General features: G+C 50.6%; 1 protein-coding gene across 1 annotated transcript in view; it reads left to right on the forward strand.

Moving 5' to 3' along the window:
- LOC126188117 (proton-coupled amino acid transporter 2-like) overlaps positions 1-16415 on the forward strand; it is a 70576-nt gene that overhangs the window by 13261 nt on the left and 40900 nt on the right. The window contains exons 3-4 of the mRNA XM_049929589.1: positions 8851-8997; positions 10864-10947. Of these exons, the coding sequence (XP_049785546.1) occupies positions 8851-8997; positions 10864-10947 (231 nt within the window). The remainder of the gene's footprint in view (positions 1-8850; positions 8998-10863; positions 10948-16415) is intronic.

The following is a 16415-nucleotide window of genomic DNA, read 5'->3' on the forward strand; positions in this document are numbered from 1 at the left end:
GTCGCTCTGCGGCCGAGTCTTTCAAAAGAAAAGGTACTGTTTCTAGTTCTGGTTCTCCTGCCCCTTCCCCCTTGGCCACTCCATGGGAGGACGGACAGGCCCGCCGGCTTGGAGCGAAGTACTTCCCCCGCTATTTGGTCTGTTCTCGAACCGATGGGGGGACATTCGCCACCTCCAAGCCCATGTTCTTTGTTCAGCACATTGAGGACATCTTTGGGGAAATCGAGGCTCTCAGCAAGATGCGTTCAGGGTCCGTTCTTATCAAGACCACATCCGCCACACAGTCGGCGGCGCTCCAGGCGTGCGACCGCCTAGGGGACATCCCAGTCTCCATTGTCCCACATCTGGCACTCAATAGGACGCAGGGGGTTATTTTTCATCGTGACCTCCTGCTACAATCTGATGAGGAGCTCAGGGCCAACCTGGAGCGCCGAGGCGTGCATTTCGTCCGGCGAGTCCATCGCGGCCCCAAAGACCGTCGCATCGACACTGGGGCCTTTATCCTCGCCTTCGAGGGGGACGTTCTCCCGGAGAAGGTAAAGGTAATGTGCTACCGGTGTGACGTGCGACCCTACGTTCCGCCTCCTATGCGCTGTTTTAGGTGTTTGCGCTTTGGGCACATGTCGTCACGGTGTGAGGCTGAGCCCCTCTGTGGCGATTGTGGACGTCCTCTCTGTGAGGAACATACATGCACCCCACCACCTCGGTGCGTTAATTGTCCTGGCGTCCACTCGCCTAGATCCTCAGACTGCCCCGCATATCAGAAGGAGAAGAAGATAGAAGAAATCAAAACTTTGGATCGGCTGTCTTATTCTGAGGCCAGGAAGAAGTACGACCACCTCCATCCCGTGCCATTGACCACTTCGTTTGCCTCAGTTGTGTCCACTCCTTCCGCAGTATCCTCACCCCTCTCCTGTCCCCCCTCCGCCTCCTCCGCCCATCAGGGGGCTGTGCCTCCGCCTCCCAAATCCCTCCCTTCCAAATCCTCCTCCCCCATGGCCCCCACCCCCTCTGCCCCAGGGGCCACCCTTCCTCCTTCTCCCCACACGCCACCTGAGAAGCGATCCTCTTCTCAGGCGTCCATCGGGGAAACGTTCCGGACCCCGGCTTCAGAGGTCTGGCGTTCCAAAACGGACCCCGCGCGTGAGGACCTTCTTCGGGTCCAGCCCACCATCCCTGTGCCTCCTCGGCCTTCCAAGAAGGCCTCCAAGAAGAAGTCTCTATCCCCCTCTCCACCCCGGCGCGTTTCGACTGACGCTCCATCCGTGAGTCGCCGCTCCCGGCCGTCCTCCATTTCGCCGGGACGCTCTGCTGCCAGGCGCTCAGCTGGCCTTTCGTCGGCAAATGATGCTGCCCCTCCTACACAACCAGGGACAGCGGCCGCAGCTGGCGACCAGTCGATGGAACCGGATACGCCTCCCGTCGGTTGTAGCGTTGTTCCCTCGCAACCTGTCCCTCCGCGGCCGTCGAGGTGACCAGCTCTTCCCCCGTCTCGTTCCCCCAACTTTTTGACTAGCGATGGCGTTGTTTCATTGGAACATAAGAGGTATTCGATCTCATCGGGAGGAATTACAACTGCTCCTCCGCCTGCACTGTCCGCTCGTCCTTGGACTCCAGGAAACAAAGTTGCGCCTGACTGACCGTATTGCCTTTACCCACTATACCTCGGAGCGGTATGACCTCACCCCTGTGGACGGTGTCCCAGCTCATGGTGGGGTCATGTTGCTCATTCGGGACGACGTCTATTACCATCCCATCCCATTGATCACCCCACTCCAAGCAATAGCTGTCCGCATTACTCTTTCTGCTTTTACTTTTTCAGTTTGTACCATCTACACTCCACCGTCGTCTGCTGTTAGTTGGGCTGACATGATGCGTCTGATCGTTCAGCTTCCCCCGCCGTTTTTATTGTTTGGCGACTTCAATGCCCATCATCCCCTTTGGGGCTCTCCTGCATCCTGTCCAAGAGGCTCACTCTTGGCAGCTGTCTTCAACCATCTCAATCTTGTCTGCCTCAATACCGGCGCCCCGACTTTCCTCTCGGACTCCTCATACCTACTCCCACTTGGACCTCTCGATATGTTCTACCACTCTTGCCCGTCGGTTCGAGTGGTATGTCCTTTCTGACACCTATTCGAGCGACCACTTCCCCTGTGTCGTTAGTCTCCTGCACCACACCCCATCCCCACGTCCTTCGAGCTGGAACATACTGAAAGCTGACTGGGGACTTTACTCATCCCTGGCGACCTTTCCGGACCACGATTTTCCCAGTTGTGACAGTCAGGTCGAATACCTCATGGCTGTTATCATCCATGCAGCCGAACGTTCCATTCCTCGTACTACTTCTTCACGTCGCGTTTGCGTCCCCTGGTGGAACGAGGCTTGTAGGGACGCTATCCGTGCTCGACGACGTGCTTGACGCACCTTTCGCCGCCATCCTACGTTAGCGAATTGTATTGAATACAAACGACTCCGAGCGCAATGCCGTAGAGTCATCAAAGACAGCAAAAAAGATTGTTGGGCCTCTTTCACAGGCTCCTTTAACAGTTTTACTCCCTCTTCCGTCGTTTGGGGTAGCCTGCGCCGGCTGTCGGGCATTAAGGCCCACTCCTCGGTACCTGGCCTGACCTCAGGTAATGTGGTCCTTGTTGATCCGGTGGCTGTCTCCAACGCCTTTGGCCGCTTTTTCGAGGAGGTTTCAAGCTCCGCCCATTACCATCCTGCCTTCCTTCCTAGGAAAGAGGCAGAAGAGGCTCGGCGACCTTCCTTCCACTCGCTGAATCTGGAAACCTATAATGCCCCCTTTACTATGCGGGAACTCGAACGTGCACTTGCACTGTCCCGGTCCTCTGCTCCGGGGCCGGATGCCATTCACGTTCAGATGCTGGCACACCTTTCTCCAGCGGGCAAAAGCTTCCTTCTCCGTACCTACAATCGCGTCTGGACCGAAGGTCAAGTCCCCATGCGTTGGCGTGACGCCGTTGTTGTTCCTATACCCAAACCCGGGAAGGATAGATACCTTCCTTCTAGTTACCGCCCCATTTCTCTTACAAGCTGTGTCTGTAAGGTGATGGAGCACATGGTTAATGCTCGGTTAGTCTGGATTCTTGAATCTCGACGGCTACTTATTAATGTCCAATGCGGGTTTCGTCGCCGCCGCTCCGCTGTTGACCACCTCGTGACCTTGTCGACATTCATCATGAACAACTTTTTGCGAAGGCGCCAAACGGTAGCCGTGTTCTTCGACTTGGAGAAGGCTTATGACACCTGTTGGAGAGGAGGTATCCTCCGCACTATGCACAGGTGGGGCCTACGCGGTCGCCTGCCCCTTTTTATTGATTCCTTTTTAACTGATCGAAAGTTTAGGGTACGTGTGGGCTCCGTATTGTCCGACGTCTTCCTCCAGGAGAACGGAGTGCCTCAGGGCTCCGTCCTGAGCGTAGCCCTTTTTGCCATCACGATCAATACAATTATGGATTGCATTCCACCTAATGTCTCAGGCTCTCTCTTTGTCGATAACTTCGCGATCTACTGCAGTGCCCAGAGAACATGCCTCCTGGAGCGCTGCCTTCAGCGTTGTCTAGACAGCCTCTACTCATGGAGCGTGGCAAATGGCTTCTGGTTCTCTGAAGAAAAGACGGTTTGTATCAACTTTTGGCGATATAAAGCGTTCCTTCCGCCATCCTTACATCTCGGTCCCGTTGTTCTCCCATTCGGGGACACAACTAAGTTTCTAGGGCTCACGTTGGACAGGAAAATGTGTTGGTCTCCACATGTCTCTTATTTGGCAGCCCGTTGTACATGTTCCCTTAATGTCCTCAGAGTTCTTAGCTGTTCATCTTGGGGAGCGGATCGCACTGTCCTATTTCGCTTGTATCGGTCCATAGTCTGATCGAAGCTGGATTATGGGAGCTTCGTCTACTCGTCTGCTCGGCCGTCCCTCTTACGCCGGCTCAACTCCATCCACCATCGGGGGATACGTCTTGCGACCGGAGCCTTCTACACTAGTCCTGTCGAGAGTCTTTATGCTGAAGCTGCCGAGTTACCGTTGACCTACTGGCGCGACGTACTGCTGTGTCGGTATGCCTGCCGGCTGTCGTCTATGCCCGACCACCCCTCTTACAAGTCCTTCTTCGCCGATTCTCTCGACCGTCAGTATGGGTTGTATGTGTCTGCCCTGCTGCCCTCTGGAGTCCGCTTCCGTCGCCTGCTTCGACAATTGGATTTTGCCCTCCCTACCACCTTCAGAGAGGGTGAGAGCCCGACACCACCTTGGCTCCAGGCTCCGGTTCATATTTATCTCGACCTCAGCTCACTCCCGAAGGATGGTACTCCGGCTGCAATGTATTGCTCACGGTTTGCCGAACTTCGTGCTCGACTTGCCGGTCACACCTTTATTTACACCAATGGCTCCAAAACTGACGATGGTGTCGGCTGTGCCTTTGTCGTCGGGGCCGCCACATTTAAATACCGGCTCCTCGACCAATGTTCCAGCTTTACAGCCGAGCTTTTTGCTCTCCATCAGGCCGTTCAGTATGCCCGCCGCCACCACCATTCATCATATGTACTCTGCTCTGACTCACTCAGTGCTCTTCAGAGCCTTGGAGCTCCCTATCCGGTCCATTCCTTGATTCAACGGATACAGCAGTCCCTCCATTCTTTCGCTGATAACGGTGGTTGTCAGCTTTCTGTGGGTTCCCGGACATGTGGGAGTGCCTGGTAATGAGGCTGCGGATGCTGCAGCCAAGGCTGCAGTCCTCCTGCCTCGGCCAGCCTCCCATTGTGTCCCGTCATCCGACATTCGTGGGGATGTCTGTAAGAGGCTTGTGTCGTTGTGGTGGGATGCTTGGTCATCCCTCCAAGGAAACAAGCTCCGGGCAGTAAAACCGCTACCAACTGCTTGGACAACATCCTCCCGACCATCTCGGCGCGAGGAGGTCCTTCTGACCAGGTTGCGGATTGGGCATTGCCGGTTTAGCCACCGCTACCTGCTCTCCGGTGACCCAGCCCCGCAGTGCCCTTGTGGTCAGGCATTAACAGTGCGCCATGTTTTATTGTCGTGTCCCCGTTTTAGTCAATTTCGTGTTGTCCTGTCCCTGCCATCTACTTTACCGGATGTTTTAGCTGATGACGCTCGAGCAGCTGCTCGTATTCTGCGTTTTATAACTTTAACTGGCTTGTCCAAAGACATTTAATCTTTTTACTTATTTTGTCTGCATCGTTGTCGGGTGCTTTTGGTGTCCCCTCCATCCCCTTAAGTTTCACCAGATTCCATGTGCTCTAACAGTGACTGGGCGCTAATGACCTCAGCAGTTGAGCGCCCTTAAATCCAACCAAAAAAAAATCCCCCGCAAACAGGCAGAGGAGGCTAGGCCACCTAACTTCCGCTCCTCGAATTGTGAAAGTTATAATGCCCCATTCACCATGCGGGAACTCGAAAACGCACTTGGCCGATCACGGTCCTCCGCTCCAGGGCCTGATTCTAATCATATTCAGATGCTGAAGAACCTTTCTCCTGCGGGTAAAGGTTTTCTTCTTCGTACATACAATCGCATCTGGATTGAGGGACATGTTCCCGCATGGTGGCGCGAGTCTATTGTCCCGATTCCTAAGCCGGGGAAGGACAAGCACTTGCCTTCCAGTTATCGACCTATCTCGCTTACCAGCTGTGTCTGTAAAGTGATGGAGCGAATGGTTAACTCTCGATTGGTTTGGCTGCTCGAGTCTCGACGCCTACTTACCAATGTACAATGTGGATTTCGTAGGCGCCGCTCTGCTGTTGACCATCTGGTTACCTTGTCGACCTTCATTATGAATAACTTCTTGCGGAAGCGCCCGACCGCGGCTGTGTTCTTTGATTTGGAGAAGGCTTACGACACCTGTTGGAGGGCGGGCATTCTCCGCACCATGTATACATGGGGCCTTCGCGGTCGCCTCCCTCTTTTTATTCGTTCCTTTTTAATGGATCGACAGTTCAGGGTACGTGTGGGTTCTGTCCTGTCCGACACCTTTCGCCAGGAGAATGGGGTGCCACAGGGCTCAGGTTTGAGCGACGCTCTCTTCGCCTTCGCGATCAATCCAATAATGGATTGCCTCCCAGCTGATGTATCAGGCTCCCTTTTTGTGGACGATTTTACCATCTATTGCAGCGCGTAGTGTACACGTGTCTTGGAGCGCTGTCTTCAGCGTTCTCTTGACCGTCTTTACTCCTGGAGTGTCGCCAATGGCTTCCGTTCTTCTGCCGAGAAGACGGTCTGTATTAACTTCTGGCGCTACAAAGAGTTTCTCCCACCGTCCTTACGACTCGGTCCCGTTGCTCTCCCAATCGTGGAGACAACCAAATTTTTAGGCCTTACATTTGACAGGAAACTTAGCTGGTCTCCACATATCATATTTGGCCGCCCGTTGTACCCGTTCTTTAAATGTTCTCCGTGTTCTCAGTGGTATGTCGTGGGGAGCGGATCGAACCGTCCTACTTCGTCTATATCGGTCGATCGTCCGCTCCAAGCTGGATTATGGGAGCTTCGTATACTCCTCTGCACGGCCATCCATCTTACGCCGCCTCAACTCCATACAACATCGGGGTTTACGACTTGCGATCGGAGCATTATTCTAGTCCCGTAGAGAGTCTTCATGCTGACGCTGGCGAATTGCCACTCACCTACCGGCGCGATATACTGCTTTGTCGGTATGCCTGTCGGCTACTGTCAATGCCCGAACATCCGTCTTATCGTTCCTTTTTTGACGACTCTCGACCGTCAATACGGGTTGTATGTCTCTGCCCTGCTACCCCCTGGAGTTCGCTTTCGTCGCCTCCTTCAACACCTTAATTTTTCACTCCCTGCAACCTTTCGAGTGGGCGAGAGCCACACGCCACCTTGGCTCCAGGCTCAGGTCCGCGTTCACCTTGACCTCAGCTCGCTCCCAAAAGAGGTTACCCCCGGTTCGGTCTACCACTCCCGTTTTTTGGAACTTCGTTCGAAGTTCATCAACATGACTTTCATTTATACAGATGGCTCTAAGACCAATGACGGGGTCGGGTGTTCCTTTATTGTCGGGGCACAAAGTTTCAAATACCGGCTCCATGGCCATTGTTCGGTCTTCACAGCTGAGGTCTTTGCCCTCTACCAGGCTGTTCTTTACATCTGCTGCCACCGACATTCTGCTTATGTCATCTGCTCCGATTCCCTGAGCGCCATCCAGAGCCTCAGTGATCCGTACCCGGTTCACCCTTTCGTACACCGGATCCAACGCTCTCTTCAGCAGCTGGTGGACGTCGGTTCTCCGGTTAGCTTTATGTGGGTTCCTGGCCATGTCGGTATCCCTGGGAACGAAGCTGCAGATGCCGCGGCCAAGGCTGCGGTCCTCCAGCCTCGGACAGCTTCTTGTTGTGTCCCTTCGTCCGATTTTAGCAGGGTCATTTGTCGGCGCATTTTATCGCTGTGGCATGCCGATTGGGCTGCACTTACAGACAACAAGCTTCGGGCCTTAAAACCTCTTCCCGTGGCTTGGACGTCCTCCTCACGCCCTTCTCGGCGGGAGGAGGTAGTTTTGGCCCGGTTAAGAATTGGACACTGCCGGTTCAGCCATCGCCATCTGCTGACGGCTGCGCCGGCTCCGTTCTGCCCATGTGGGCACTTGCTGACGGTTCGACACATTTTAATGTCCTGTCCCGATTTTAACACACTGCGTCTAGATCTTAACTTGCCAAGTACTTTCGATGCCATTTTAGTGGATGACCCACGAGCAGCTGCTCGCGTTCTTCGTTTTATCAATTTGACAAACCTCTCTAAGGACATTTGATGATGCTGTTTTTTAATCCTATGCCTGTCAGTCTGTCTTTTATCGTGTTTTCCCTTTTAGTTGTTGTCAACTTGTGCCTCGCGGTGCATTCTTAGAGTAGTCAGGGCGCTAATGACCATTGAAGTTGTGCGCCCTAAAACCACAAAAAAAAATGCTGCGCAGCTAGCGCCATTCGACTGCCAACACTGCGGTTCCTGGTGTGTCCGCTGTGCCGTGCGTGTGATCATTGCTTGTACAGCCCTCTCGCAGTGTCCGGAGCAAGTATGGTGCGTCTGACACACCGGTGTCAATGTGTTCTTTTCTCCATTTCCAGGAGTGTATTTTACGCACTGACAGTGAGAGAAACAGATAGACAGCTTCCTCTGTCGTTGGTGAGCCGCAGAGGCCTTTGGAGGCATACGACCTGCACGCCAGGTTAATGCGTGGTTTTGCGTAGTGCACTTCATACGTCCCGCAATCCTTAAATTAGTGAAATAGAAAACAACCCTGACTTCTAAGACATAATTTTATAGCCTAAACGTTCATAAACGGATACAAGTAAAATAGCGAAAAACGCTACTTCGTCATATGAAAATTAGAACGAGTTAATGTATTACTTCCAAGGAGAAGGAAAATAGAACTCAGTATTTAACTTAGTTTTTTTTTAAAATGTTGGTAATTTGCTCAGAAAGGTAAATGCATGTATCCCAGTATGTCTCTGTCCGTAGAATTACTGCTGTCGGCTGGTTTTGAAGATACCAATAAGCAGCAAAGATTTTTCATGAAATGGAAAAAAATGGAGATGATTTCGCCATAGTTACGCCTCATGTAATCCTATCACGGTCCAAAATTTGCCTCTCAGGCAGAAAAAGTTAGTGCGGTAGCTTTGAATGGGGTTTAGAAGATAAAACTAAAGATCTGCGCTTATCAATAGAGAGCTTAAGGCCTTAGCTTTTTGACAGGATCCAAACTGTACAGTGCAAGCCCCCTGTCATTGGTCGTGGACACTCTAATGCTCTGTAATTCAATGCTACAGTTTCAGATCCCTTATTCTAAACTTGGTTACAGGGACACTGCTTCGGCAAAAGAAACGCTAGCGGTGAAATGTGACAGCCCGCCCGTCGATGTGGCTGAAGTGACACATGAGTTAGACATCATCAATGGAAGAGAGACCAGTGGTAACGTCAGCACAGCACCGGAGGCACAACAAAAACAGTGAGTCTGTGTAGTTTTCACAAGGTAACACGTAATTACTGACATGGTAACAGGCAAACCATGCAGTAAGACATGAAATCTTCAACTTGGAAACATAAATTTCTTTCAACAGAATCTGGCATATGAAGGCCAACTTCCAGCTAACAAATTTGAACTGCTAAAATACGTTAATGTAGATAAGTACTTCGCGGCCAAATAATTGTTGACGGTTGAGTTAGAAACTCACACTAACAGTAATTTTCCTTCATACGTTCGAAATTGAAATGTGAAACTTCACGGTACAGTAGGCATACAAGAGGAATGGGAGACCTCCCAATATCGTATCGGATCTCATCCTGCTCAATGTAGTGCAGCAGTTCTACGTGACGTGGGCTAAACAAGTCATTAAAAGTTCCCTTCAGAAATACTGAGACGCAGTTTAGTCCCTTTACTCTCCAAACAAACCAACCAACCTAATACTACTGAGCTATGATGTCTCTATCCGCCAATCATTAAGAAAGTGTTAACGTTGCAGAATTTCGTGCATTAACTGACCCCTCAATTATGTCCTATAAATGTTAGATAGGATTCACGTCGGGCGATCTGGATGGCCATAATTCGCTCGAATTGTCCAGAATGTTAATAAAACCAGTCGCGGATAACTGTAGCCCGGTAACAAGGCGCATTTTCATCCATAAAAATTGCGTCGTTGTTAGGAGATAGTCCACGGATGGCTGTAACTGTCCTCAAAGTAGCCGAACATAGTCATTTCCATTCAATGACTGGTTCAGCTGTAACGGAGAACCCAATACATTAGATGTAAACACAGCCCATACTACTATGAAGCCACCATCAGGTTACACAGTGCTTCGTTGACAATTTGGTTCTACGGCTTCGTAGGATTTGCGCCTCACTCGAATCCTACCATCACCTCTCACCAACTCTATCGGGACTCATCTAACCAGACCATGGTTTCCAGTCGTCTAGGGTCCAAATGATATGGTCACTTGACTGGGAGAGGCGCTGCAGGCCATATGCTGTTAGTAAACGCACTCACGTGTGTCGTCTGCTACCATAGCCTACTATCGCCAAGTTTCGCAGCACTGTCCTAAAGGATACGTTAATCGGACGCCCCACATTAATTTCTGCGGTTGTTTCAGTGTCCTTTGTCTGTTAGCACTGACAAATTTATGCAAACGCAGCTGCTCTAGGTCGTTCAGTGAAAGCCGTCGGCCACTGCGTTGTCCGTGGTGAGAGGTAATGCCTGAAATTTGGTATTCAAAAGGAATGTCCCGTGCATTTAGCTCCAACTACCATTCCGCGTTCTGATTCTATAATTCCCATCGTGCAGCCATTATCACGTCGGAAACCGTTTCACGTGCATCACCTGAGTACAAATGACAACTTCAGCAATGAGCTGCCATTTTACACCTTGCGTGCGCGATACTATCGCCATCTGTACGTGTACATATCGTTATCCCATCACTTTCATCACGTGTGTGTAAACTGAAACTTAATTTAAAACAATACATTCCTCCATAGATGTAACTTTTTCTCGTACATAATTATGAGAGAATTGTCTAAATTTTCGGAAATAACTCACACTCCAATAAATAGCAATTGTTCAGATAAATCTATGGACTTCCAATGTTTGCCACACGTAATAGCTTGATAGGTAGCTTTGAAATTAGCGTTACTGTGGAAGACATTTATGAAATGTTAAAACGCATTGTAGACGTTTAATGACTGGAAGTGGTTTGGAAGCAGTTTTCTTAATTTCAAGTCCATGAAATTCAAATATGGTTTCACCAATTGATGTACAATCACATTATGTTAAAATTAACCTATCAAAATGTTAAGCCTGAGTTTCCCTTTGTGCTTTGACAGAGGCAGCGATGCAGCAGCGGAGTCGGGCTCTGCCAGACCAACGCTCCAGGGATACGGAACCTTCGGGGAATCTGTGCCCGGACGGTGAGTGTTTCCAGGAAAGTCAGTTCTTCGCTGATTCCCTCCAAGCTTTAAATGTAGTCCCCAGATACTAATGCATAGCTGAGGTAGTCAACGTACAATCTTAGAAAATACACCGTTCTAACTGGAGAAACTCTTAATCTCTTGTATAAACTCAAGGATACTTCCTTCGGCAGTGGCAGTGTGGGGAACCCTTATGTAATTTTACTACTGTAAATTTACTGCTGTAAATTTTTTGTGCTGAAGCCTGAAAAGCAGCAATATTTAAAAGTTACATTACTAGGTGAAGGGTCGGGGGGGGGGGGGGGGGAGAGAGGAGAGGAGGAGAGGAGGGAGCGGCTTGGTATGGTTGTTAACATCAATTAAGTTCCTGAACAGTTAAAATCATTCTACATCCTCAGAAGTATCATAGGGCAGTTCATTCAAACTTAAGATTTCTCTCTCTTCAGTTTGCAGATCTCCAAGCAGGAACCAAAAGCTTCCAAAGTTGAAATCAACCATCAGCTTGGCTTTTACAGTAGTTAAAAATACTCAATTATCATGGGATGGCCTCTCCTTCTTCACTGTCTACTTCGGAAAGAATAACGTTAAGTGTGGCAATCACGCTTCGTAATCTAGCTCCGTAAAGCATCACTGAGGCACTAGCAAAATGAAATTTCTCGCCAGAGAAAATACCCTTCAAAATACATACAAATCTTTCACATTTAGCTGCTCTAAATGCTAAGTATTACTCAAGCTACACTAAATTTCGTATAAATTAAAATATGATAGTTTCCAGAAGGTTTATTCTTGCTTGTTTATTCACTTTTCTTTGTATTATACGTAAGTTTTGCTAGACTAAATGTTCTTTCTGCAGTAATTTGATTTAGTGTCCAAAAACATACGGTAATCTGAAATTAGTAGCTAGAAGAAATGTACCGCGGGTGTAATGCATCGTATACAGCCGAAAATGCTGTTAATATTTTCAATTTACGTAACGCCCTCGCTTTTCGTGATCCAATACAAATTTTAAAACTACAGTAAGATAAATTTTGTTGATCCGCATAAACAAGTGTAACGCAACCATGTAGCGGTCTTTGCAGACACAGTTGATTAATTAAGAGGTTGTAAAATAGTCATCATAAAACCATACACGAGTAACTCTTGGTGTTCCCAGAGCGCGAACCACCTGAACTCTACTTCGGGAATTTACTGCGCAGATCTTAAGTGCTAAGGCCGTTGGCATATCTAGTGACACCTATTTTACACTGAAGCTCCAAAGAAACTGGCACAGGCATGCATATTCAAATAGATACGTAAACAGACAGAATAAGGCGCTGCGGTCGGCAACGCCTATATAAGGAAAGTGTCTGGCGCAATTGCTAGATCTGTTACTGGTGCTACAATGGCAGGTTATCAAGATTTGAGTTTGGAAGTGGTGTTAGTCAGCATCTCCGAGGTAGCGATGAAGTGGGGAGCTTCCCGTACGACCATTTGTGTACCGTGACTATCAGGAATCTGGTAAAACATCAAATCTCCTACGTCGCTGCAGCCGTAAAAAATCTGCGAGAATGGGGCCAACAACGACTGAAGAGAATCGTTCAGCATCACAGAAGTGCAACGCTTCCTAAAATTGCTAGAGATTTCAGTGCTGGGCCATAAACAGCGTGCGAACCATTCGACGAAACATAGAGATGGGCTTTCTGAGCAGAAAGCCCACTCATGTAGCCTTGACGACTGCACGACACAAAGCTTTACGCCTCGCCTGGGACCGCCAGCAACGACACTGGATTGTTGATGACTGGAAACATGTTGGCTAGTCGGACGAGTCTCGTTCGAAATTTTAGCGATGAATGAATCCATGGACCTTGCATTACAACAGCTGGTGTAGGCCCTCTAATGGTGTGGGCGTGTGCGTTTGGAGTGATGTGGGACCCCTGACATGTCTAGATACGACTGTGACAGATGACATGTACGTAAGCATCCTGTCTGATCACCTGAATCCATTTATGTCCATTGTGAATTCCGAGGGACTTGGGCAATTACAGCAGGACAATGGGACACCCCCAAAGTCCAAAATTGATACAGAGCAGCTCCAGGAACACTCTTCTAAATTTAAAGATTTCCGCTGGTACTAAACTCCACAGACTGAACATCATTCAGCATGTGTGTGATGCCTTGCAACATTCTGTTCAGAAGAGATCTCCTCCCCCTTGTACTCTCAGGGATTTATGGACAGCCCTGCAGGATTCATGGTGTCAGTTCCCTTCAGCCCAACTTCAGACATTAGTCGCGTCGATGACACGTCATGTTGCGGCACTTGTACGTGCCCACGGAGGCCCTACATGATATTAGGCAAGTGTACCAGTTTCTTTGGCTCTTGAATGTAGGTGTCAAATGCGTAAGTACAAACACACACACATCAAAAAGAGTTCTGAATCACCCCGGTTGCCAGAACTCCAGAATATACACGTCGAATGTGGATATTGTATCACACAAACAGTTTGACTGTTCAGAGATGTCACTAAACCCGTCCAAAGATATAAACAACCATGCATGAGCAGCGCCTATTAGACGGAGAGGGTCTGACAGCTGATTAGTTAGTCATTCCACCAAGGAGGAGGTACACAGCTCGTGTTTTCTGTAGTTCAACCATACCTAGACGGTCAGTACCACTGTTAGAGAGCGTCGGCATTGTTGCTTTGTGCCAGGAAGGGCTCTCAAAAAGGAAAGTGACCAGGCGTCTCGGAGTGAACCAAAGTGATGTTCGGACATGGAGGAGATAGACAGGAACCGTCTCATGACATGCCTCGCTCCGGCCGCCCAAGAGCTTACTTTGCAGTGGATGGCCAGTACCTACGCATTATGGCTCGAGGAACCCTGACAGCAACGCAACCATGTTGAATGATGGCTTTTGTGCAGGCACAGGACGTCGTGCTATGACTCAAACTATGCGCAATATGCTGCATGATGCGCAACTTCTCCCGACGCCCCCCCCTGCGGGTCCAGGGTAAGAATAGGCCCGAGGTATTCCTGCCTGTCGTAAGAGGCGACTAAAAGGAGTTTCAACCGTTTCGGCCTTCCATGTGATGGTTCCTCTTCGGGTTTGACCTCCTTTTTTTTTTTTTTCAAAATTCTACAGAAGTACGAGCCTTTTGGGGAAGGACGCCTTACGTGATGTTTCTCTGGTCCTCAGTGCACTACAACCTTGGCACTCAGCATTGTAACAGCGTTGTAACCACACCCATTATTCCTCAAATTGCGCCTAAACGCCTGACAGGTTGCACAAGTTACGCCCATAGTACGTCCCCATCTGCACCTACGATCATGACGGACTTTCCATGGCACCCGAAATCCAGAACGGTAGCCAGCCCGTTGTGATGGGGTCGTCATGTACCCTCTAGGTTGTAACCCCCCTGACAACACAGGGATCGTACTGCCGATACCTGAGCTGCACCCTCCCCACGTATGCCAAGGAGTAGTCAGTCTCCTTGGGGCCTCAGGACTCCCGGCAACGGTCATCCTGCCAGGTGGTCCTTGCTGAGGCTGGGTGGCGCCCGTGGGGAGAGCCCCTGGTCAGAGTGGGTGGTATCAGGGCGGACGTTTCGCAGATGAAACGTCAACATGTATCAGGTCGATCTGCGGCCGAGTGTGTTAAAAAGAAAGGTACTGTCTCTGGTGCTGGTTCTCCTGCCCTTTCCCCCTTGGCCACTCCCTGGGAGGAAGGACAGGCCCGCCGGCTTGGGGCGAAGTACTTCCCCTGCTATTTAGTCTGTTCTCGGACCGATGGGGGGACGTTCGCCACCTCCAAGCCCATGTTCTTTGTCCAGCACATAAGACATCTTCAGGGAAATCGAGGCTCTCAGTAAAATACGTTCGGGGTCTGTTCTTATAAAGACCACCTCCGCCACACAGTTGGCGGCGCTCCAGGCGTGCGACCGACTAGCGGACATCCCAGTGTCCATTGTCCCGCATCTGGCTCTGAATAGGACGCAGAGGTTTATTTTTCATCAGCACCTCCTGCTGCAATCTGATGAGCTCACGGCCAACCTGGAGCGCCGAGGCGTGCATTTCGTCCGGCGAGTCCAGCGCGGCCCCTTCGAGGGGGACGTTCTCCCGGAGAAGGTAAAGGTGATGTGCTACCGGTGCGACGTGTGACCTTACGTCCCACCTCCTATGCGCTGCTTTCGGTGTTTGCACTTTGGGCACATGTTGTAACGGTGTGAGGCTGAGCCCCTTTGTGGCGATTGTGGACATCCTCTTCGTGAGCAACATACATGCACCCCACCACCTCGGTGCGTCAATTGTCCTGGCATCCACTCGCCTAGATCTTTAGACTGCCCCGCTTATCAGACGGAGAAGATTCAAGAATTAAAAACTTTGGATCGTCTCTCTTATTCTGAGGCCAGGAAGAAGTATGACTGCCTCCATCCCGTGACGTTGACAACTTCGTTTGCCTCAGTCGTGTCCACTCCTTCCACAGTATCCTCACCCTATCCTGTCCCCCCTCCACCTCCTCACCCCATCTGGGGTCTAAGCCTCTGCCTCCCAAATCCCTCCCTTCCAAATCCTCCTCCCTCGCAGCCCCTGCCCCCTCTGCCCCAGGGGCCACCCTTCCTCCTCCCCCCCTCCGCCGCCTGATTAGCGATCCTCTTTTCAGGCGTCCATCGGGGAAACTTTCCGGACCCCGGCTTCCGAGGTCCGGCGTTCCAAAACGGACCCAGCGCGTGAGGACCTTCATCGGGTCCAGCCCACCATCCCCGTGCCTCATCGGACTTACAAGAAGGCCTCCAAGAAGTCTTCATCCCCTCTCCACCCCAGCGCGTTTCGTCTGACGCTCCATCCGTGAGTCGCTGCTCCTGGCCGTCTTCAGTTTCGCCGGGACGCTCTGCTGCCAGGCGCTCAGCTGGCCTCTCGTCGGCGAATGATGCCCCTCCTACGCAACCTGGGAAAGCGGCCGCAGCTGGTGACGACTCGATGGAACAGGATCCGCCACCCGCCGGTAGTAGCGTTGTTCCCTCGAAACCTGGCCCTTCGCGGCCGTCGAGGTGACCAGCTCTTCACCTGTTTTGTTCCCCCTTTTTTCTGACTAGCGATGGCTTCGTTACATTGGAACATAAGGGGTATTCGATCTAATCGGGAGGAATTAAAACTGCTCCTCCGCCTGCACTGTCCGCTCGTCCTTGGTCTCCAGGAAACCAAGTTGCGCCCAGCTGACCGTATTGCTTTTACCCACGATACCTCGGAGCGGTCTGACCTCACCCCTGTGGACGGTATTCCAGCTCATGGTTCCAGCTCATCGTTCAGGACGATGTCTATTACCATCCCATCCCATTGACCACCCAACTCCAAGCAATAGCTGTCCATATTACTCTTTCTGCCTTTGCTTTTTCTGTTTGTACCATCTACACTCCGTCATCCGCAGTTAGTCGGGCTGACATGATGCACCTGATTGTTCAGCTTCCTCCGCCATTTTTATTGTTTGGCGACTT

The sequence above is a fragment of the Schistocerca cancellata genome, chromosome 5 (assembly GCF_023864275.1).
Source record: "Schistocerca cancellata isolate TAMUIC-IGC-003103 chromosome 5, iqSchCanc2.1, whole genome shotgun sequence".
Classification (NCBI taxonomy): domain Eukaryota; kingdom Metazoa; phylum Arthropoda; class Insecta; order Orthoptera; family Acrididae; genus Schistocerca; species Schistocerca cancellata.